This window comes from Anolis sagrei, chromosome 11 (assembly GCF_037176765.1).
Source record: "Anolis sagrei isolate rAnoSag1 chromosome 11, rAnoSag1.mat, whole genome shotgun sequence".
Taxonomy (NCBI): Eukaryota; Metazoa; Chordata; class Lepidosauria; order Squamata; family Dactyloidae; genus Anolis; species Anolis sagrei.
Genome location: NC_090031.1, coordinates 10,051,559 through 10,077,230, shown reverse-complemented (window position 1 = coordinate 10,077,230; position 25,672 = coordinate 10,051,559). Strand labels below are relative to the sequence as shown.

The 25,672-nt window shown below is 33.3% G+C and overlaps 1 protein-coding gene across 2 annotated transcripts in view; it reads right to left on the bottom strand.

Moving 5' to 3' along the window:
* Nucleotides 1-17,927, bottom strand: part of LOC132763657 (syntaxin-binding protein 1) — a 75,342-nt gene extending 57,415 nt beyond the window's left edge. The window contains exon 1 of one of the 2 annotated variants that reach the window (XM_060757333.2): nt 17,756-17,927. In XM_060757333.2, coding sequence (XP_060613316.2) covers nt 17,756-17,792 — 37 coding nt within the window. In that variant the 5' untranslated portion in view covers nt 17,793-17,927. The remainder of the gene's footprint in view (nt 1-17,755) is intronic. The other variant, XM_060757334.2, reaches the window with a different exon arrangement.
* Nucleotides 17,928-25,672: the final 7,745 nt, after the last annotated feature.

Below are 25,672 nucleotides of genomic sequence, written 5' to 3'. Positions count from 1 at the left end.
GCCACACCTTAAAACTGCTAGGCCATCAAATAGGAATTCCAGGCAAGAAACTATCAGGGACAGCTAATCGCCTCTCAACAAAGGATTCCCCCAGGCAGTGAGAAGCCACACCTTAAAACTGCTGGGCCATTAAATGGGAATTCCAGACAAGAAACAATCAGGGACAGCTAATCCCCTCTCAACAAAGGATTCCCTCAGGCAGTGAGAAGCCACACCTTAAAACTGCTAGGCCATCAAATAGGAATTCCAGGCAAGAAACTATCAGGGACAGCTAATCACCTCTCAACAAAGGATTCCCCCAGGCAGTGAGAAGCCACACCTTAAAACTGCTGGGCCATTAAATGGGAATTCCAGACAAGAAACAATCAGGGACAGCTAATCCCCTCTCAACAAAGGATTCCCTCAGGCAGTGAGAAGCCACACCTTAAAACTGCTAGGCCATCAAATAGGAATTCCAGGCAAGAAACTATCAGGGACAGCTAATCGCCTCTCAACAAAGGATTCCCCCAGGCAGTGAGAAGCCACACCTTAAAACTGCTAGTCCATCAAATAGGAATTCCAGGCAAGAAACGATCAGGGACAGCTAATCGCCTCTCAACAAAGGATTCCCCCAGGCAGTGAGAAGCCAAACCTTAATACTGCTGGGCCATTAAATGGGAATTCCAGGCAAGAAACTATCAGGGACAGCTAATCACCTCTCAACAAAGGATTCCCCCAGGCAGTGAGAAGCTAAACCTTAAAACTGCTAGGCCATTAAATGGGAATTCCAGGCAAGAAACAATCAGGGACAGCTAATCGCCTCTCAACAAAGGATTCCCCCAGGCAGTGAGAAGCCACACCTTAAAACTGCTAGGCCATTAAATGGGAATTCCAGGCAAGAAACAATCAGGGACAGCTAATCGCCTCTCAACAAAGGATTCCCCCAGGCAGTGAGAAGCTAAACCTTAAAACTGCTAGGCCATTAAATGGGAATTCCAGGCAAGAAACAATCAGGGACAGCTAATCGCCTCTCAACAAAGGATTCCCCCAGGCAGTGAGAAGCCACACCTTAAAACTGCTAGGCCATTAAATGGGAATTCCAGGCAAGAAACAATCAGGGACAGCTAATCACCTCTCAACAAAGAATTCCCCCAGGCAGTGAGAAGCCACACCTTAAAACTGCTAGACCATTAAATGGGAATTCCAGGCCAGAAACGATCAGGGACAGCTAATCACCTCTCAACAAAGAATTCCCCCAGGCAGTGAGAAGCCACACCTTAAAACTGCTAGACCATTAAATGGGAATTCCAGGCCAGAAACGATCAGGGACAGCTAATCACCTCTCAACAAAGAATTCCCCCAGGCAGTGAGAAGCCACACCTTAAAACTGCTAGACCATTAAATGGGAATTCCAGGCCAGAAACGATCAGGGACAGCTAATCGCCTCTCAACAAAGGATTCCCCCAGGCAGTGAGAAGCCACACCTTAAAACTGCTAGGCCATTAAATGGGAATTCCAGGCAAGAAACGATCAGGGACAGTTAATCGCCTCTCAACAAAGGATTCCCCCAGGCAGTGAGAAGCCACACCTTAAAACTGCTAGGCCATTAAATGGGAATTCCAGGCCAGAAACGATCAGGGACAGCTAATCACCTCTCAACAAAGAATTCCCCCAGGCAATGAGAAGCTACACCTTGAAACTGCTAGGCCATTAAATGGGAATTCCAGGCAAGAAACGATCAGGGACAGCTAATCATCTCTTAACAAAGGATTCCCCCAGGCAGCGAGAAGTCACACCTTAAAACTGCTAGGCCATTACATGGGAATTCCAGACAAGAAACAATCAGGGACAGCTAATCGCCTCTCAACAAAGGATTCCCCCAGGCAGTGAGAAGCCACACCTTAAAACTGCTAGGCCATTAAATGGGAATTCCAGGCAAGAAACGATCAGGGACAGCTAATCGCCTCTCAACAAAGGATTCCCCCAGGCAGTGAGAAGCCACACCTTGAAACTGCTAGGCCATTAAATGGGAATTCCAGGCAAGAAACAATCAGGGACAGCTAATCGCCTCTCAACAAAGGATTCCCGCAGGCAGTGAGAAGCCACACCTTAAAACTGCTAGGCCATTAAATGGGAATTCCAGGCAAGAAACAATCAGGGACAGCTAATCGCCTCTCAACAAAGGATTCCCCCAGGCAGTGAGAAGCCACACCTTAAAACTGCTAGGCCATTACATGGGAATTCCAGGCAAGAAACAATCAGGGACAGCTAATCACCTCTCAAAAAAGGATTCCCCCAGGCAGTGAGAAGCCACACCTTAAAACTGCTAGGCCATTAAATGGGAATTCCAGGCAAGAAACGATCAGGGACAGCTAATCGCCTCTCAACAAAGGATTCCCCCAGGCAGTGAGAAGCCACACCTTAAAACTGCTAGGCCATTAAATGGGAATTCCAGGCAAGAAACAATCAGGGACAGCTAATCGCCTCTCAACAAAGGATTCCCCCAGGCAGTGAGAAGCCAAACCTTAAAACTGCTAGGCCATTAAATGGGAATTCCAGGCAAGAAACAATCAGGGACAGCTAATCGCCTCTCAACAAAGGATTCCCCCAGGCAGTGAGAAGCTAAACCTTAAAACTGCTAGGCCATTAAATGGGAATTCCAGGCAAGAAACAATCAGGGACAGCTAATCGCCTCTCAACAAAGGATTCCCCCAGGCAGTGAGAAGCCACACCTTAAAACTGCTAGGCCATTAAATGGGAATTCCAGGCAAGAAACAATCAGGGACAGCTAATCACCTCTCAACAAAGGATTCCCCCAGGAGTGAGAAGCCACACCTTAAAACTGCTAGGCCATCAAATAGGAATTCCAGGCAAGAAACAATCAGGGACAGCTAATCGCCTCTCAACAAAGGATTCCCCCAGGCAGTGAGAAGCCACACCTTAAAACTGCTAGGCCATCAAATAGGAATTCCAGGCAAGAAACAATCAGGGACAGCTAATCGCCTCTCAACAAAGGATTCCCCCAGGCAGTGAGAAGCCACACCTTAAAACTGCTAGGCCATTAAATGGGAATTCCAGGCAAGAAACAATCAGGGACAGCTAATCACCTCTCAACAAAGGATTCCCCCAGGCAGTGAGAAGCTAAACCTTAAAACTACTAGGCCATTAAATGGGAATTCCAGACAAGAAACTATCAGGGACAGCTAATCGGCTCTCAACAAAGGATTCCCCCAGACAATAAGTAGCCACACCTTGAAACTGCTAGGCCATTAAATGCTAATGAAGGTGGCCAATTGAAACATTATTATTATTATTATTATTATTATTGGATATACGTAATAATAATAATAATATATTATTATTATATAGTATTATTAAGGGATGGTATATAATAATAATAACTGTATATTATTATATTATTATGTAATAATAATAATAATTTTATATTATGATTTTCATAGAATCCTAGATTTGGAAGAGACCTCATGGGTCATCCAGTCCAACCCCATTCTGCAAAGAAGCAGGAATATTGCATTCAAATCACCCCTGACAGATGGCTATCCAGCCTCTGTTTAAAAGATTCCAATGAAGGAGCCTCCACCACACTCCGGGGCAGAGAGTTCCACTGCTGAACGGCTCTCACAGTCAGGAAGTTCTTCCTCATGTTCAGATGGAATCTCCTCTCTTGTAGTTTGAAGCCATTGCTCCATTGCGTCCTAGTCTCCAAGGAAGCAGAAAACAAGCTTGCTCCCTCCTCCCTGTGGCTTCCTCTCACATATTTATACATGGCTATCATATCTCCTCTCGGCCTTCTCTTCTTCAGGCTAAACATGCCCAGCTCCTTAAGCCGCTCCTCATAGGACGTGTTCTCTGGACCCTTGATCATTTTAGTTGCCCTCCTCTGTACACATTCCAGCTTATATTATTATGATTACAGGGTGGTAAACATTAGGAAGCACAAGAAGACAACATTAGGAAGCAGCCAGGCTTTGAAGCTGCAAAGCCATCAAATGCTAATCAAGGCGGCCAATTGCAACATGTACACCTATCTCCAAAAGACAAAAGTTCTTTCTCCCGCCCTGGACATTATATATAAACCCCACTTGTCTGAGGATGCCTGCCATAGATGTGGGTGAAACGTCAGGCGAGAATGCTTCTGGAATATGGACATACAGTCTAGAAAACTTACAACAACCCAATGATTACGGCCACGACAATACATTGATAATCACGCCCAGGCGTTGCACAGAAAGGACATTGAAAAGGAGGAAATAACCGCATATCCTGAGGAAAAGGAAGTTCACGTGTCACAGGTTCCGGACAAGGTTGCGCCGCAAGAAACACCGGAAGGAGCACCCAAACATCTCCAAAAGTCAACATCAAGCCGCAACGCGAGTGGCATCACCACAAATAGTCAAAAGCTGAAGGGTGGGAGTTCCAACATGTCTACAATCCTATGACTCCATCCATTGCTGACATTTGGGAGTTATAGTTGCTAGGATTCACCTTGAGTTTTGGAGTTGTAGTTCACCTACATCCAGAGAGCACTGTGGACTCAAACAATGATGGATCTGGACCAAACTTGGCATGGATACTCAATATACCCAAATGTAAACACTGGTGGAGTTTGGGGGAAATAGACTTTGACATTTGGGAGTTGTAGTTGCTGAGATTCGCCTTGAGTTTTGGAGTTGTAGTTCATCTACATCCAGAGATAACTGTGGACTCAAACAGTGATAGATCTGGACCAAACTTGACATGGATAATCAATATACCCAAATCTGAAGACTAGTGCAGTTTCGGGAAAATAGACCTTGACATTTGGGAGTTATAGTTGCTGGGATTCGCCTCGAGTTTTGGATTTCTAGTTCACCTACATCCACAGAGCACTGTGGACTCAAACAATGATGGATCTGGATCAAACTTGGCATGGATGACCAATATGCCCAAATGTAAACACTGGTGGAATTTGTGGGAAATAGATCTTGACATTTGGGAGTTATAGTTTCTGGGATTCAACTTGAGTTTTGGAGTTGTAGTTCACCTACATCCAGAGAGCACTCTGGACTCAAACAATGATGGATCTGGACCAAACTTTGCATGGAAAATCAATATGCCCAAATGTGAAGAAAGGTGGAATTTCGGGAAAATAGACCTTGATATTTGGGAGTTGTAGTTTCTGGGATTTAAAGTTCACCTACAATCAAAGAGCATTCTGAACTCCACCTACGATGGGATTGAACCAAACTTGGCACACGCAACTCCCATGACAAAAAAAATAAAATACTAGAAGGGTCTGATGGGCATTGACCTTGATTTTTTGAGTTGTAGTTCACCTACATCCAGAGATTAGTGTGGACTGAAACCGAGCTAAATCTGGACCAAACTAGTTGCTAGGATTTATAATTCACCTACAATCAAAGAGCATTCTGAACTCCACAAATGATAGAACTGGACAAACTAATATTATTATTATTATTATTAAGGAATGGTATATAATAATAATTGTATATTATTTATAGTATTATTATTAAGGGATGGTATATAATGATTGTATATTATATATTAACAAAGGATGGTATATAATAATAATTGTATATTATTATTATTATTATTATTATTATGGGATGTATATAATAATTATTTTATATTATTTTTCATATTAATAATGCATAATAATTTTATATTATTATGATTTTACAGGGTGGCATATAATAGGAAGCAGCCAGTATTATTATTAAGGGATGGTATATAATAATAATAATAATTGTATATTATTATATATTGTTATTAAGGGGTTGTATATAATAATAATTCTATATTGCTTTATAGTATTATTAAGGGATGGTATAAAATTATAATTGTGTATTATTATTATTATGGGATGTATATAATAATTATTTTACATTATTATTCATATTAATAATGCACAATAATTTTATATTATTATGATTTTACGGGATGGTAAATAATAGGAAGCAGCCAGTATTATTTTTAAGAGATTTTTTATATAATAATAATAATAATAATAATAATAATTGTATATTATTATATATTGTTATTAAGGGGTTGTATATAATAATACCCCTTAATAACAATATATAATAATATACTATTATTATTATTATTATTATTATATAATATCCTTTAATAATAATACTGGCTGCTTCCTATGATATACCACCCCATAATATAATAATATAAAATTATTATAATATAAAATATAATAATATAATTTTAATTTTATATTATTATATTATGGGGTGGTATATCATAGGAAGCAGCCAGTATTATTATTAAAGGATATTATATAATAATAATAATAATAATAATAATAATTATATATTATTTTATAGTATTATTAAGGGATGGTATAAAATTATAATTGTATATTATTATGGGATGTATATCATAATTATTTTATATTATTGTTCATATTAATAATGCACAATAATTTTATATTATTATGATTTTAAGGGGTGGTATATAATAGGAAGCAGCCAGGCTTTGAAGCTGCAAGGTCATCAAATACTAATCAAGGTGGCCAATTGCAACACTCACCCTTGCCTCAAGCAGACAAGAGTTCTTTCCATATGAGAAAAAAGTATATTATTAGTATTAGATGAAATGTTAACATTATCATTAGTTTTATTAATATTAGTAGTATTAGTCATATCAATATTATCAATATCATTAGTAATTTTATAAATTATATTAGTGTTATTATTAATAATAATAATACCTGCTTTTCACCTCAATCAAGTATATTATTAGAATAAGAAGTAATATTAATATGATCAATATCATTAATCATATTAATATTACTTCTTATTCTAATAATATACTTGATTGAGGTAATATTAATATGATCAATATCATTAATCAATAGGAGCCCCCGGTGGCGCAGTGGGTTAAAGCACTGAGCTGCTGAGCTTGTTGATCGAAAGGTCGCAGGTTCGATTCCGGGAAGCAGCGTGAGCTTCCGCTGTCAGCCCTAGCTTCTGCCAACCTAGCAGTTCAAAAACATGCAAATGTGAGTAGATCAATAGGTACCGCTCCGGCGGGAAGGTAACAGCGCTCCATGCAGTCATGCCGGCCACATAACCTTGGAGGTGTCTGTGGACAACGCTGGCTCTTCGGCTTAGAAATGGAGATGAGCACCACACCCCAGAGTCAGACATGACTGGACTTAATGTCAGGGGACTACCTACCTACCTACCTATCATTAATCAATAATATTAATATGATCAATATCACTAATGCCTCCAGCAGACAAGAGTTCTTTCTCCCACCGTGGACATTATTCCACAGGTATATCAACCCCACTTGTCTAGTTTCCAACAAGACCCCCAACCTCTGAGGATGCCTGCCATAGATGTGGGCGAAACGTCAGGAGAGAATGCTTCTGAGATATGGACATACAGTCTGGAAAACTCATAGCGATCCAGTGATTCCGGCTATGAAAGCCTTCGACAACACATCTTCTCTCCCTACTTTCCATCTTTTCTCCTTGAAATCCTAGCAATTGCAAAGCCATTGCATTTGCAAAAGGTTGCACGAGATGTTTGCATTGCAATGACTAAACAGTTTTGGGCCCAACCTTCTCTCTTTTGCAGAATTGTATTGGGGAGCGGGAAGAGAGGCAGACAGGAGTTATTATTGGAGGCGGGAGGGGAAAAGAAGGGGGGCAACGTAACCGGAATGCATTGCACTGACACTGCAGATTTTTTTTTGCACTAGAAATTCCTAGTGGAAGACAGTTTTTGCAAACGTATCTCCATCATTACGTGCTTTAAAGGTGCAATTCACATTCCATTTATTTACCTCCAGCAGGCCTTACACGTACACACACACACACACATATCTGTATTTTTTTCAAATAATTTTTCCAAAGAATACAATTTTCAAGTATTGTTTTCTAAATATATAATTGTCCATTATTTTAAAGATATATATAATTTTCTATTATTTTAAAATTATATAATATTCTAGTACTTATATATAATTTTCTATTATTTTTAAGATACACAATTTTCTAGTATGTTTAATTATAATTTTTACTGGTGTTTTTTAATGAATATAAAATATTTTATATATTTATAACAATATATTTTACATTTTTAATATATTACTTTTAATATATTACTTGTATTTATTAATATTATATATTATAATATCTGTGAAAGAGGGAAAATCATTAAAATGCTGGGTTTTTATCAATATATAATATTTCATATATTTATAAAATATATTTCATATGTTACTACATTAATTTCTTTATATATAGTATATTACTTTTAATATATTACTTTTATTTATTAATATTATATATTATAATATCTGTAAAAGAGGGAAAATCATTTAAAATGCTGGGTTTTTATAGATATATAATATTTCATATTTTTATAAAATATCTTTCATATTTTACTACATTAATTTCTGTATATATATATTAATATTTTAAATATATTAATATTTAATATATTACTTTTATTTATGAATATTATATATTTTCATATCTGTGAAAGAGGGAAAATGATTTAAAATTCTGGCTTTTATAGATATATCATATTTCATATATTTTAAAAATATATTTCATATTTTTACTACATTAATTTCTTTATATATATAATATTTAAAATATTATTTTAAATATATTAATATTTAATATATTACTTTTAATATATTGCTTTTATGTATTAATATTATATATTATAATATCTGTGAAAGAGGGGAAATCATTTAAAATTCTGGGTTTTTATAGATATATATTTCATATATTTATAAAATATAATTACATTAATGTATTTATATAGATAATATTTAAAATATATTAATATTTAATATATTACTTTTAATACATTACTTAAATTTATTAATATTATATATTATAATATCTGTGAAAAAGAGAAAATCATTTAAAATTCTGGGTTTTTATAGATTTCTAATATTTCATATATTTATAAGATATATTTCATATTTTACTACATTAATTTATTTTTATATTATATCATGGAATTATTATATCATGGAATTATTATATAATAATAATATAATTAATACAGTTAGCAGTCATAGCAATATTATTATACTATGTAATTCTTATATTATAATAATATATTTAATAGAGTTAGTAGTCATAGCAATATTATTAATAATATTATATTATGGAATTATTATATTGCAATAGTATAATATAATTACTAGTATCAATATTAATAATGATATAATCAATATTTTACAGAAATACGTTCAATGTATATAATTCATGAAATTATTAATAATATTAACATTGCATCTAGTACTAGTACTAATAATATGCTATTTTCTCTTGGACTGAGGTGCAAAGCAGGTATTATTGCTATTAATAGTGGGAGTACTATAATTAATAAAACTATCAATAATATTAATATTGTATCTAATACTAATAATATACTTTTTTCTCTTGGACTGAGCCACAAACAGGTATTATTAAATATTAATCCAATCAGTCATGATATTGATAATATTAATATTGCATCTAATACTAGTAATATACTTTTTTCCCTTGGACTGAGATGCAAAGCAAGTATTATTATTATTATTATTAAAATTACACCTAATACTAACAATAATATACTTTTTCTCTTGGATTGAGATGCAAAGCAGGTATTATTATTATTATTATGAAAATTACACCTAATACTAATAATAATATACTTTTTTCTCTTGGTACTGAGACACAAAGCAGGTATTATTATTATTAATTTTGCATCTAATAATAATAATATACTATTTTCTCTTGGACTGAGACACAAAGCAGGTATTAGTATTATTAATAATAAATATTAATAGTATAATTAATCTAATCAGTCATGATATTGATAATATTAATTTTGCATCTAATACCAATAATATATTTTTTCTCTTGGGATTGAGATGCAAAGCAAGCATTATTATTATTAATAATATTACATCTAAAACTACTAATAATATACTTTTTTCTCTTGGACTGAGATGCAAAGCAGGTATTACTATTAATAATAAATATTAAAAGTATAATTAATCCAATCAATCATGATATTGATAATATTAATATTGCATTTAATACTAATAATATACTTTTTTCTCTTAGATTGAGACGGAAAGCAAGTATATTACTAAATTTACACCTAATACTAATAATAATAAACTTTTTTCTCTTTGGACTGAGACATAAAGCAGGTATTATTATTAATAATAAATATTAATAGTATAATTAATCCAATCAATCATGATATTGCTAATATTAATATTGCATCTAATACTAATAATATACTTTTTTCTCTTCGATTGAGACTCAAAGCAATGATGATGATGATGATGATGATTATTATTAAAATTACATCTAATACTAATAATAATATACTTCTTTTCTTGGATTGAGATGCAAAGCAGGTATTATTATTAGTAGTAGTAGTAGTAGTATGAAAATTACACCTAATGCTAATAATAATATACGTTTTTCTCTTGGACTGAGATGCAAAGCAGGTATTATTATTAATAATAAATATTAATAGCATAATTAATCCAATCAATCATGATATTGATAATATTAATAGTTCCTCTAATATGAATAATATACTTTTTTCTCTTGGACTGAGACACAAAGCAGCTATTACTATTAATAATAAATATTAATAGTATAATTAATCCAATCAATCATGATATTGATAATATTAATAGTTCATCTAATACGAATAATATACTTTTTTTCTTGGACTGAGACGCAAAGCAAGTATTATTATTATTATTATTATTATTATTAAAATTACACCTAATACTAATAATAATATACTTTTTTCTCTTGGACTGAGACACAAAGCAGGTATTATTATTAATAATAAATATTAGTAATATAATTAATCTAATAAATCATGATATTGATAATATAGATATTTCATCTAATACTAACAATATACTTTTTTCTCTTGGATTGAGATGCAAAGCAGGTATTATTATTATTATTATTATTATTATGAAAATTACACCTAATACTAATAATAATATACTTTTTTCTCTTGGACTGAGACGCAAAGCAAGTATTATTATTATTATTATTATTATTATGAAAATTACACCTAATACTAATAATTATATACTTTTTTCTCTTGGACTGAGACGCAAAGCAAGTATTATTATTATTATTATTATTATTATTATGAAAATTACACCTAATACTAATAATTATATACTTTTTTCTCTTGGACTGAACGCAAAGCAAGTATTATTATTATTATTATTATTATTATTATTATTGTTATGAAAATTACACCTAATACTAATAATTATATACTTTTTTCTCTTGGACTGAGACGCAAAGCAAGTATTATTATTATTATTATTATTATTATGAAAATTACACCTAATACTAATAATAATATCCTTTTTTCTCTTGGACTGAGATGCAAAGCAGGTATTATTATTATTATTACACCTAATACTAATAATAATATCCTTTTTTTCTCTTGGACTGAGATGCAAAGCAGGTATTATTATTATTATTACACCTAATACTAATAATAATATCCTTTTTTTCTCTTGGACTGAGATGCAAAGCAGGTATTATTATTATTATTATTATTATTATTATTACACCTAATACTAATAATAATATCCTTTTTTCTCTTGGACTGAGATGCAAAGCAGGTATTATTATTATTATTACACCTAATACTAATAATAATATCCTTTTTTTCTCTTGGACTGAGATGCAAAGCAGGTATTATTATTATTATTATTATTACACCTAATACTAATAATAATATCCTTTTTTCTCTTGGACTGAGATGCAAAACAGGTATTATTATTATTATTACACCTAATACTAATAATAATATCCTTTTTTTCTCTTGGACTGAGATGCAAAGCAGGTATTATTATTATTATTATTATTACACCTAATACTAATAATAATATCCTTTTTTCTCTTGGACTGAGATGCAAAGCAGGTATTATTATTATTATTACACCTAATACTAATAATAATATCCTTTTTTTCTCTTGGACTGAGATGCAAAGCAGGTATTATTATTATTATTACACCTAATACTAATAATAATATCCTTTTTTTCTCTTGGACTGAGATGCAAAACAGGTATTATTATTATTATTATTATTATTACACCTAATACTAATAATAATATCCTTTTTTCTCTTGGACTGAGATGCAAAACAGGTCTTATTATTAATAATAAATATTAATAGAAATAATTAGTCTAATCAATCATGATATTGCTAATATTAATATTTCATCTAATACTAATAATATACTTTTTTCTCTTGGACTGAGACGCAAAGCAGGTATTAGCATTAATAATATTGCATCTAATACTAATAATAATAATTTTTTTTCTCTTGGACTGAGACGCAAAGCAGGTCATGCCATTAAAAAAAATCCACAACCCACAAACATTGGAAGGGAATGATTCTATTCTATTCTATAGAAAGCCAAGGTAAAGCGAATGCTATTTTTCCTCTCTTCCCTTTGACGCCGACGCAGACTGCAGAGGAAAATGCCCAGAGCCTCCCTCTTGCAAAGACAACAACATCAGCAGCAGCAGGAGCGAGAATGGCTTGCTCCCATCCCCACATTTTGCATTGGCTTCTGCTCTGATGAACTGCAACTCCATCTGCCTCCCTTTTCCGCATCTCCGAATGCATTCCAAAAAAACAACATCTATACCATTTCCTATATTTTTTTATCATTGGGAATAGGAGGGGAAAACAATGCATTTTCACCCCATTTGCATTTCCTCCTTTCTCTTCCTTTCCAAACGCCCCAAATCCTTAAAGCTGCTTGCAAGACACAGACCTCATTATTAATTATTATTAATTATTATTAATTATTATATATATTTCTCTCTTTCTCTCTACTTTCCTCCCTGCAGATCTAATAGAATATCCTAAAATAGAACATGATATAAAATCAAATGTAACGTCGTAAAATATAAATACGGTGCCGGCCATCGACCATAATAAATATATATTATATTATATTATCCACAAAACAAATGCAAAATATATATCATTATAGATAGATATAGATAGATAGATAGATAGATAGATAGATATAGAGTAAAATGTCATGCCATAAAATATAATATACTCAACAAATCTAAAATCTAATATTTAATATAATAAATATGTATTAAATCCACAAAACAAATGTTAAATGTATATTATTATCTAGATATATATATAGAGAGAGAGAGTGTGTGTGTATGAGTACAATGTCATTACATAAAATATAATATACTCAACAAATCTAAAATATAATACCTAAAATAATAAAATATGTATTAAATCCACAAAGCAAATGCAAAATGTATATTATTATATAGATATATATAGAGAGAGAGAGTAAAATGTCATTACATAAAATATAATCTACTCAACAAATCTAAAATATAATACCCAAAATAATAACGTATGTATTAGATCCAAAAAACAAATGCGAAATATATATGTTTATATATTTAGAGAGAGTAAAATGTAATGCCATAAAATATAATATACTCAACAAATCTAAAATATAATATCTAAAATAATAAATATGTATTAAATCCACAAAACAAATGCAAAATATATGTTTATATATAGATATATAGAGTAAAATGTAATGCCATAAAATATAATATACTAAACAAATCGCATGCCATAAAATATAATATACTAAACTAATCTAAAATATAATACCTAAAATAACAACGTACGCATTAAATACATAAAACAATGCAAAATATGTGTGTGTATGTATATATATATATTTATATACACAGAGAGAGAGAGTAAAATGCAATGCCATAAAATATAATATACTCAACAAATCTAAAATATAATATCTAAAATAATAAATATGTATTAAATCCACAAAACAAATACAAAATATATGTTTCTATATAGATATATAGAGTAAAATGTAATGCCATAAAATATAATATACTAAACAAATCTCATGCCATAAAATATAATATACTAAACTAATCTAAAATATAATACCTAAAATAACAACGTACGCATTAAATACATAAAACAAATGCAAAATATATGTGTGTGTATGTATATGTGTGTGTGTGTGTGTGTATATATATATATACAGAGAGAGAGTAAAATGCAATGCCATAAAATATAATATACTCAACAAATCTAAAATATAATATTTAAAATAATAAATATGTATTAAATCCACAAAGCAAATGCAAAATATATACCATTATATATTTAGAGAGAGTAAAATGTAATGCCATAAAATATAAAATACTAAACAAAAAATATCTTAAATAATAAAATATGTATTAAATCCATAAAACAAATGCAAAATATATATATATGTATATATGTATGTATATATATATATATATATAGACAGAGAGAGAGTAAATGTAATGCCATAAAATATAATATACTCAACGAATCTAAAATATAATATTTTAAATAATAAATATGTATTAAATCCACAAAACAAATGCAAAATATATATGATTACATATAGATATATAGAGAGTAAAATGTCATGCCATAAAATATAATATACTAAGCAAACCTAAAATAATAAAATATGTATTAAATATAATGGACTAAAATATTAAATATATCATAAAATAAAATATATACACACACACACACATATATATACATACACATATATATAATATAATTTTATAGAATAGAATATACTAAAATATGAAATATATCAGATATATATATGTGTGTATGTTATAAAATATAATACATTAAGGATAAAATATAATATGACAAAATTGTGTGTATGTATGTATATATGTGTGTGTGTTTTATTTGTATGTGTGTGTGTATATATATATACATGCATATATATAAAAATTGAAGATTCATGTGAATTTTACAGTTATTTAAACCTGAAAGATTGTTATCAATAGTCTTCAAGAAGACTATTGATAAGCTGGAAGGTGTCCAGAGAAGGGTGACCAAAAGGATCAAAGATTTGCAAGCCAAGCCCTGTGAGGAGCGGCTTATTGAGCTGGGGAGGTCCAACTTGGAGGAAAGATGGCCGAGAAGGGGACATGATAGCCATGTTTAGTTGCAGGAAACGAGATTCCACTTAAACATTAGGAAGAACTTAATGACAGTGGGAGCTATTCCACAGTGGAATATGCTGCCTTGGATTGTGGTGGGGGTCTTGTTCTCTGAAGGTATCTCAAGCAGAAGCTAGATGGCCATCTCTTGGGGGTGCTTTGGTTGCATTTTCCTGCACGACACTGGGTTGGACTGGATGGCCCTTGTGGTCTCTTCCAACTCTGCCTCCAAACCATATAAAATTTTATAATAACATATTTCATATTTGTATATACAATTTTACATATATATATATATATATATATATATATATATATATATGAAATATAGTATCATATATGTGTGTGTGAAATATAATATCAGAAAATTATATGTATACATCTATGTATATGTATTCTAGCTGCCTGGGGGATGGGTGGATATATATCTAGATATCTATAGTTATCTCTATCTTTATCTCTATACAGTATCTATATCCCAGGCAACTGGAATGCATATACATATACGTATACATAGAATTTTATAATATTATATTGCATATGTGTGTATATGTATGTATATGTGTGTGTGTATAGATGCGTGTGTATATGTGTATGTATGTATGTATGTATATGTATTCTAGTTGCTCAGGATAAGTGTGTGTGTGTGTGTGTATGTGTATATATATATATATATATATATATATATATATATATATATCGGACAACTAGAATATATATATGTACACGTATATGTATATGTATACATACATTTAAATATTATATATATATATATATATATATATATATATAATACATGCGTATGTATGTATCTCTGTGTGTGTATATATATATGTGTGTGTGTGTATATCCCAGACAACTAGAATACATATATGTACATGTATATGTATACATGCATGTATACATATGCCTATATAATACATGTGTATGTATGTATCTATATGTGTGTGTGTGTGTGTATACATATGTGTGTGCATGTGTATATCCCAGACAACTAGAATACATATATGTACACGTATACATACATGTATACATACATGTATACATATGCCTATATAATACATGTGTATGTATGTATCTATCTGTGTGTGTGTGTATACATATGTGTGTGCATGTGTATATCCCGGACAACTAGAATACATATATGTACACGTATACATATATGTATACATATACTATATAATACATGTGTGTGTGTGTGTGTGTGTATCTATATGTGTGTGTGTGTATACTCCTGGACAACTAGAATACATATATGTACACGTATACGTATATGTATACATATATAATACATGTGTGTGTATCTATATGTGTGTATATGTGTGTGTATCCCTCCCCCTCCCTCTCTCTCTCTCTCTCTCTCTCTCTCTCTCTCTCTCTCTCTCTATATATATATATATATATATAAATTTTGGGCAACTAAAAGCCCTAGAAGCAACCAATAATAAACTTTAATACACATTTCTGCTCATTTGAGACATCAGGTGAGGAAAACAAGGGAAAAACCTGTAGTTATTTGAAAATAAACAAATACTTTAAATAGAAAAACAATGTAATCGTTAAAATCATATAAAATATGGGGAGCTAGATGCCAGGTTGCCTATGCCAAGGCCACGAGAAACCAGGAAACAAGCCACAATGTATGTAAATACCCACATGCATGCAGGGATGAGAAATAAATAATAATAATAATAATTTAATGTTTTAGAAAAAGGATGGAAATACAATATTTACTGAAAAATATGAAACATCCATAAAAATGAGAAAATATTGTCAATAAAATATAAGAAAAAATTAATGAAAATAAGAAAAATATTGTCAATAAAAAATAAGAAAAATCCAAAAAAAAATTGTTAATAAAATAGAAGAAAAATAAAAAAAATAAGAATACTGTCAATAAAATAGAAGAAAAATCCAAAAATATTGCCAATAAAATATTAACATATAAAATAAATAAAGTAATAAAATATAAAAAATTAAAATCCAAAAAATAAGAAAAAATATTGTTCATAAAATAGTTTAAAAATCCAAAAATAAGAAAAAAATATTGCCAATAATTTTTCTTTACAAAATCCAAAAAATATTGTCAATTAAATATTTTAAAAATTCAAAAAATAAGAAAAATAATGCCAATAAAATATAAAAAAATTCAAAAAATATTGTTAGCAAAATATTTGAAAAATACAAAAGAAATGTTGTGTAATAAAATATTTAAAAAATTAAGAAAATAATGTCAATAAAATATAAGAAATAATCCAAAGAGAATAATAAAAAATATTGTCAATAAAATATAAAAATAATGTCAATAAAATATGAGAAAAATCCAGAGAAAATAAGAAAAAATATTGTCAATAAAATGTTAAAAATGTCAATAAAATATAAGAAAAATCCAAAGAAATTAAGAAAAAATATTGTCAATAAAATATAAAAAATAATGTCAATAAAATATTTGAAAAATCCAAAAATAATGTCAATAAAATATAAGAAAAATCCAAAGAAAATAAGAAAAATATTGCCAATAAAATATTTAAAAAATTAAGATAATAATGTCAATAAAATATGAGAAAAATCCAAAAATAATGTCAATAAAATATAAGAAAAATCCTAATTAAATAAAATAATAGAAATAAATGATTAAAATAATGTCAATAGGGGAAAATCAATAAGAAAAAAATATCCCAACTCATGAGAGAAGGCCTTACTTTCTCCCACGACGGCTTTGAGTCCAGCAGGGGCCATGGTAGTGCTGCTCTTCCTTCCTTCCTTCCTTCCTTCTCCTGGCTCAAGGTTTCCACTCCTTCCCGTTGCTTTTCTCCTCCGCCTGGGCTGCTGTCTCAGCTGACTGCAGAGAGAGGCTGGGAGAGGGAGGGAGGGGCCGGTTTGACGTCACGGGCCGCGGCCAGCCAATGGGCGCCCTCGCGCTGGGCAGAGGCGGTCCAGGATTGTGATGCTGATGCGGGAGGGATGCAGGAGCCCGGGCTGACGTCACGCCCCGCTCGGCCAATCCGCGCCCTCTCCCGCACAGCATCCTCCTCCCTGGGACAAAAAGGGGACAAAGAAAAATGGCAGGTGGGGAGGGACGTGCCCTGCGTGTGCCTCCAAGGCCCATCCAAACTGGGGACTATTGCTAGTATTATTACTATTATTGCATCCCTATTATTGTTAATCATAGAATCATAGAATCAAAGAGTTGGAAGAGACCTCATGGGCCATCCAGTCCAACCCCATTCTGCCAAGAAGCAGGAATATTGCATTCAAATCACCCCTGACAGGTGGCCATCCAGCCTCTGTTTAAAAGCTTCTAAAGAAGGAGCCTCCACCACACTCCGGGGCAGAGAGTTCCACTGCTGAACGGCTCTCACAGTCAGGAAGTTCTTCCTCATGTTCAGTTGGAATCTCCTCTCTTGTAGTTTGAAGCCATTGTTCCGCGTCCTAGTCTCCAAGGAAGCGGAAAACAAGCTCCCTCCCTCCACCCTGTGGCTTTCTCTCACATATTTATACACGGCTATCATATCTCCTCTCAGCCTTCTCTTCTTCAGGCTAAACATGCCCAGTTCCCTAAGCCGCTCCTCATAGGGCTTGTTCTCCAGACCCTTGATCATTTTAGTCGCCCTCCTCTGGACACATTCCAGCTTGTCAATCTCTCTCTTGAATTGTGGTGCCCAGAATTGGACACAATATTCCAGGTGTGGTCTAACCAAAACAGAATAGAGGGGTAGCATCTAATCATCTAGGCTCAAAGATGGACAAAAAAGTAGATTGGTTTTGCAGCCCAAATGAAATAATAATAATATTAATATTAATAATAATTCATTTTCTATGCTCAGATTTCACCACCAGATTGGTTATGCAGTCAGAATGGATTAATAATGATATTATTATTATTATTATTATTAATAGAATCAAAGAGTTGGAAGAGACCTCATGGGCCATCCAGTCCAACCCCATTCTGCCAAGAAGCAGGAATATTGCATTCAAATCACCCCCGACAGATGGCCATCCAACCTCTGCTTAAAAGCTTCCAAAGAAGGAGCTTCCACCACACTCCGGGGCAGAGAGTTCCACTGCTGAACAGCTCTCACAGTCAGGAAGTTCTTCCTAATGTTCAGATGGAATCTCCTCTCTTGTAGTTTGAAGCCATTGTTCCGCGTCCTAGTCTCCAAGGAAGCAGAAAACAAGCTTGCTCCCTCCTCCCTGTGGCTTCCTCTCACATATTTATACACGGCTATCATATCTCCTCTCAGCCTTCTCTTCTTCAGGCTAAACATGCCCAGTTCCCTAAGCCGCTCCTCATAGGGCTTGTTCTCCAGACCCTTGATCATTTTAGTCGCCCTCCTCTGGACACATTCCAGCTTGTCAATATCTCTCTTGAATTGTGGTGCCCAGAATTGGACACAATATTCCAGGTGTGGTCTAACCAAAGCAGAATAGAGGGGTAGCATTACTTCCTTAGATCTAGACACTATGCTCCTATTGATGCAGGCCAAAATCCCATTGGCTTCTTTTTGCCGCCACATCACATTCCTGGCTCATGTTTAACTTGTTGTCCACGAGGACTCCAAGATCTTTTTCACACGTACTGCTCTCAAGCAGTAATTCATTTTCTATGCTCAGATTTCACCACCAGATTGGTTATGCAGTCCAAATGGATTAATTATGATATTAATAATAGTAGTAGTAGTACTAGTAGCAATAGTTCATTTTCTATGCTCAGATATGACGAATAAAAGGCCATCCAAGCAGGGTGGCCTTTTGCAGCTGGCAGCTGGTAATTTTGTCAGTGCCGATTGTGTTTAAGTTCAGGCCAAGGTCTTTATATTCCATGTAATATATATATTTATTGTATGGAACTCTCGTAACAGGTTGGTTTAGCCTCCGGTTTTCTAGTAAAGCTGAATTACTGTGTTGCAAAATGATGCAAGTCTAAAAAGAAGAAAATTTTGGAAAGTTTTCACCTACAGAGATATAATACATGGCAGAACAGGGTTGGACTAGATGGCCTTTGAGGTCCCTTCCAACTTTGCCACTGACGATGATGTCCTGCTTTGACATAACTGAGATGCAAAGCAGGCCACATTAAAAATAAAATTCCAAATAAATACAATGCATTATTATTATTATTATTATTATTATTATTATTATTATTATTTGAAACACAACAAGATGAGTCCACAGCAGACACTCTGCTGGCTGTTGAATTGGATCACACGTCAGACACTTCCCAAGTGTCTAGGACTGTGTAATGTATAGGTGAATAATGTGTGCAGATCCCAGTAAGGTGGCCTTTTGCAGCTGGCAAATGGTAATTTTGTCAGCGCCGGTTTTGTTTAAGTGCAGGCCAAGGTCTTTAGGCACTGCACTCAGTATGCCAATCACCATTGGGACCACCTTGACTGGTTTGTGCCAGAGTCTTTTCAGTTCGATCTTTAAATCCTCATATCGTGTCAGCTTTTCCAGTTGTTTCTCTGCAATCCTTCTGTCACCTGGGATTGCAACATCGACGATCCATACTTTGTTTTTTAACATGATTGTGAGGTCAGGAGTGTTGTGCTCCAAAACTCTGTCTGAATTCAGAAGAGTAGCTTGACGTGTTCATTTTTCGGCTTGTGATCCCACCAGTTCTTTGTCGCAGGCAGATGGTATTTGTGGCACAAGTTCCAATGGGTTGTTGTAGGTTTTTTGGGGCTATATGGCCATGTTCTAGAGGCATTCTCTCCTGACGTTTCGCCTGCATCTATAGCAAGCATCCTCAGAGGATGCTTGCCATAGATGCAGGCGAAACGTCAGGAGAGAATGCCTCTAGAACATGGCCATATAGCCCGAAAAAACCTACAACAACCCAGTGATTCCAGCCACGAAAGCCTTCGACAACACAATGGTGTTGTGCCTCTGCTTGTAGTCTGTCTGCGCGATCTCCTTGCAGCAGCTGAGGATGTGATCTATTGTTTCATCTGCTTCCTTGCAGAGTCTACAGGTTTGACATTAATATTATATTTGTTATTGTTATTATTATTATTATTATTATTATTATTATTATTATTACCATCATTAGGATCATGCAGTTGCCCTCCTCTTTTTGCTGCTGCAATGCTAGTCCTTGATTTCCATCACTCTCAACCGTTCCTCTTTCACACTCAAACAAATACCTTCTGGGAACCGATCGGAAATAACTACCGCTCCCTTAGTGTCCTAGTATGGAAACATACTCGTGGGAATGTGTGAAGCGTGGGCGAAACACAGATGTAAAAGCAGACCTGGCTTGGAAACAGCATTATCTGAAAGGGGTCTAGGAGTCTTAGCGGAAGCCATGAGCCAAGAGTGAGATGCGGCAGAGGAAAAGACCAATACGATTGATGCTGCATCAATAGGAATATAATATTCCTATTATTAGTATTAAAAAACTCTAAAATTACAACAGCACAACAACAGAGAGGAAACAAACAAGGATATCTAATCACCTCTCAACAAAAGTTTGCTCCAGGCACTGTCAGGCCATTATATGCTAATCAAGGTGGTCAGTTGAAACATTCACACCTAGCTCCAGCAGACAAGAGTCCTTTGTCCCACCCTGGTCATTCCACAGATATATAAACCCCTTTTCCTACTTCAACAGACCTCACTACCTCTGAGGATGCTTGCCATAGATGCAGGCGAAACGTCAGGAGAGAATGCCTCTAGACCATCGCCATATAGCCCGAAAAAACCTACAACAACCCAGGATTATAATATCTAGGGAAGCCTATATATATATAATTGGAATATGTGTATATATATATAATTAACTGTGCTTTTCCTGCATGGAAAAAGAAAGTTGGACTAGATGGCATTTGAGATTATTATTATTATTTTACTCACACAAAAACACAGTATGACACAGTAAACAGGCTATATGGCCATGGTCTAGAGGCATTCTCTCCTGACGTTTCGCCTGCATCTATGGCAAGCATCCTCAGAGGTAGTGAGGTCTGTTGGAAATAGGACAATGGGTTTATAGATCTGTGGAATGACTTCCCAAGTGTTTAGGACTGTGTGATGTATTTTCGAATGATGCGCCCAGATCCAAGTCAGGTGGCCTTTTGCAGTTGACAGATCGTGATTTTGTCGATGTTTATTGTTTCCAAATGCCATCTGAGATCTTTTGGCACGGCACAGAGTGTGCCGATGACCACTGGGACCACTTGTACTGGTTTATGCCAGAGCCTTTGCTATTCAATTTTGATGTCCTGATAACGGCTGAGTTTTTCCGGAGTTGTATGAAAGGGGTAAGGGAGAGGCAGTGGGCGGGGTCATGCAAATTCCACACCAATAGAGAGAGTCAGAAACACTGGGATGTCTGTGGTGGAGGAAAAACAGAACATCTAGGATGAAATTATCCTTGTATGAAAGTCTTCACTTGGGTGGGGGGCAGTGTGGTATTTGGGAGGACATTGGCAGGGATTTTGGACATGTTCATGGTACTCACCATAACCTACAATGTCATTGGCGGGAGGGCCTTTGGTGTCTTTTGAGTAGTGGGAGGTATTGCTGTTTGTGGAGGCAGAAGCTTCTCTGTGTAAATGGACTCCCCAGCCACACACACACACACACACACATATTTTCACGTTGTGTATATAATATAATAAGAATAACAATAAACTACAATAATAATAATATAATATAATAATATTCTCTCTCTCTTTCAATATATATATCTAATAATATATCTAATAATAAAATAAAATAATGCAATAATAATATAATATATAATATAATAATACATTAATTATATAATATGTAATATAATAAAAGAATACAATAATAACATAACAATAGAATATATATAATATATTATATAATAATATAATATAATATAATATATATAATATATATTATATATATTATATTATATATAATAATATTACATTATAATATTTATAATATAATGTAAAACAATCTAATACTAATAATATGATATTATAATTATATATTTTATATTATTTATTTATTTATTTATTTACTTTGCTTCTATACCGCTGTATCTCAAGCCCGAAGGCGACTCACGGCGGTTCACAAACAGTAAAAACAGTAGAAACAGCAGTGGTTCCATGCAACATATAACAATTGACTTAACACATTATCCATAAATTACCAATAAGCCATTACAATGCACAATTATTACAAAAAACAACCGTACCCAATCTTCTCATCATCCAAGCGTAGTCCAGGTTCGTCGTCCATTGTTCCATTCCTATGTTCCATTACCAGATTGCACTAAATTACTCAAACGCCTGCACAAACATCCAGGTCTTCACCTTTTTGCGGAATACCATTAGAGATGGTGCTAGTCTAATGTCCGCAGGAAGGGCGTTCCACAGCCGAGGAGCCACCACCGAGAAGGCCCTATCTCTCGTCCCCGCCAGCCGAGCTTGAGAAGCAGGCGGGATCGAGAACAGGGCCTCCCCGGAAGATCTCAAAGTCCTGGTGGGTTCATAGGCAGAGATGCGGTCGGATAGGTAGCTTGGGCCGGAACCATTTAGGGCTTTAAAGGCCAACGCCAGCACTTTGAATTCAGCCCGGTAGCAGATCGGTAGCCAGTGGAGTTGGCGCAACAGGGGGGTTGTATGCTCCCTGCGCTCCGCTCCTGTTAAAATCATGGCTGCCGAGCGTTGGACTAGTTGGAGCTTCCGAGCTGTCTTCAAAGGCAACCCCACGTAGAGAGCGTTGCAGTAGTCTAAACGGGATGTAACCAGAGCGTGGACTACCGTGGCCAAGTCAGACTTCCCAAGGTACGGGCGCAGCTGGCGCACAAGTTTTAACTGTGCAAATGCTCCCCTGGTCACCGCCGAAACCTGGGGTTCCAGGCTCAGCGATGAGTCCAAGATCACACCCAAGCTGTGAACCTGCGTCTTCAGGGGGAGGGCGGCCCCATCCAACACAGGTTGTAACCCTATACCCTGTTCGGCCTTGCGACTGACCAGGAGGACCTCTGTCTTGTCTGGATTCAATTTCAATTTGTTCGCCCTCATCCAGACCGTCACAGCGGCCAAGCACTGGTTCAGGACCTGGACAGCCTCCTTAGTAGCAGGTGGGAAGGAGTGACAGAGTTGGACATCATCCGCGTAATATTACTAATAATAACAGAATAATGATATAGTACAGTATAGTAATATAAAATACTAATATTGTGCTACGGTGAGAAGGTAATAATATAATATATCGTATTTACATATTACTTGTAAGCCGCCCTTTCGGGGTGAGAAGGGCGACATATAAATGTCGTAAATATAAATAAATAATAAATTAAATTGAATTAAATAAAAAATATAATATAATATATTATATATAATAATACAAGAATACAATGATAATATAATATTTTAATATCACACACACATATATATAGTAATTTTTATTAACATGTATATAGTAATTAAAATATATAAGTACATAAAGTAGATATATATATAGTAATTTTATTAACATATATATAGTAAATAAAATATATAAAGTAATATATATGTATAGTAATTTTTATTAACATATCTATAGTAAATAAAATATATAAAGTACATAAAGTAGTTATATATATAGTAATTTTTATTAACATATATAGTAAATAAAATATATAAAGTAGATATATATATATGTATAGTAATTTTTATTAAGATATATATAGTAAATAAAATATATAAAGTACATAAAGTATATATATAGTAATTTTATAAACATATATATAGTAAATAAAATATATAAAGTAGATATATATATGTATAGTAATTTTTATAAACATATATATAGTAAATAAAATATATAAAGTACATAAAGTATATATATATATATAGTAATTTTATTAACATATTTATAGTAAATGAAATATATAAAGTATATATATGTATAGTAATTTTTATTAACATATATATAGTAAATAAAATGTATAAAGTACATAAAGTAGATATATATATATATATAGTAATTTTTAGTAACATATATATAGTAAAGAAAATATATAAAGTACATAAAGTAGATATATAGATATAGTAATTTTTATTAACATATATATATAGTAATTAAAATATATAAAGTACATAAAGTAGATATATTTATAGTAATTTTTATTAACATATATATATAGTAAATAAAATATATAAAGTAGATATATATATAGTAATTTTTATTAACATATATATAGTAATTAAAATATATAAAGTACATAAAGTATATATATAGTAATTTTTATTAACATATCTATAGTAAATAAAATATATAAAGTACATAAAGTAGAGATATATATATAATTTTTAGTAATTACTATATATATAGTATTTTTTCCCAGCACTGGGATCCTTTAGATGGAAGAATTGCCTTCTTTGTAGTAGAAAGGGTGCATCTACATGGTGGAATTAACCCGGTTTGATACCAGGTTGGCTGCTATGGAATCATAGAGGTGCAATTTGGGAAGGTGGACAGAGAAAGCAAGAATCATTGCATTTGCATTTGCATTTTGCATTTTGCATTGCACTGCATTGCATTGCATTGCATGGGCATTGCATTGCACCCAGGCAGCTTCCACCAGTGGAGTCCCAACATCTCCCCCTGCAGACTACAAATCCCAGGATGCCCCGCGAGCCCTCGATCATGTG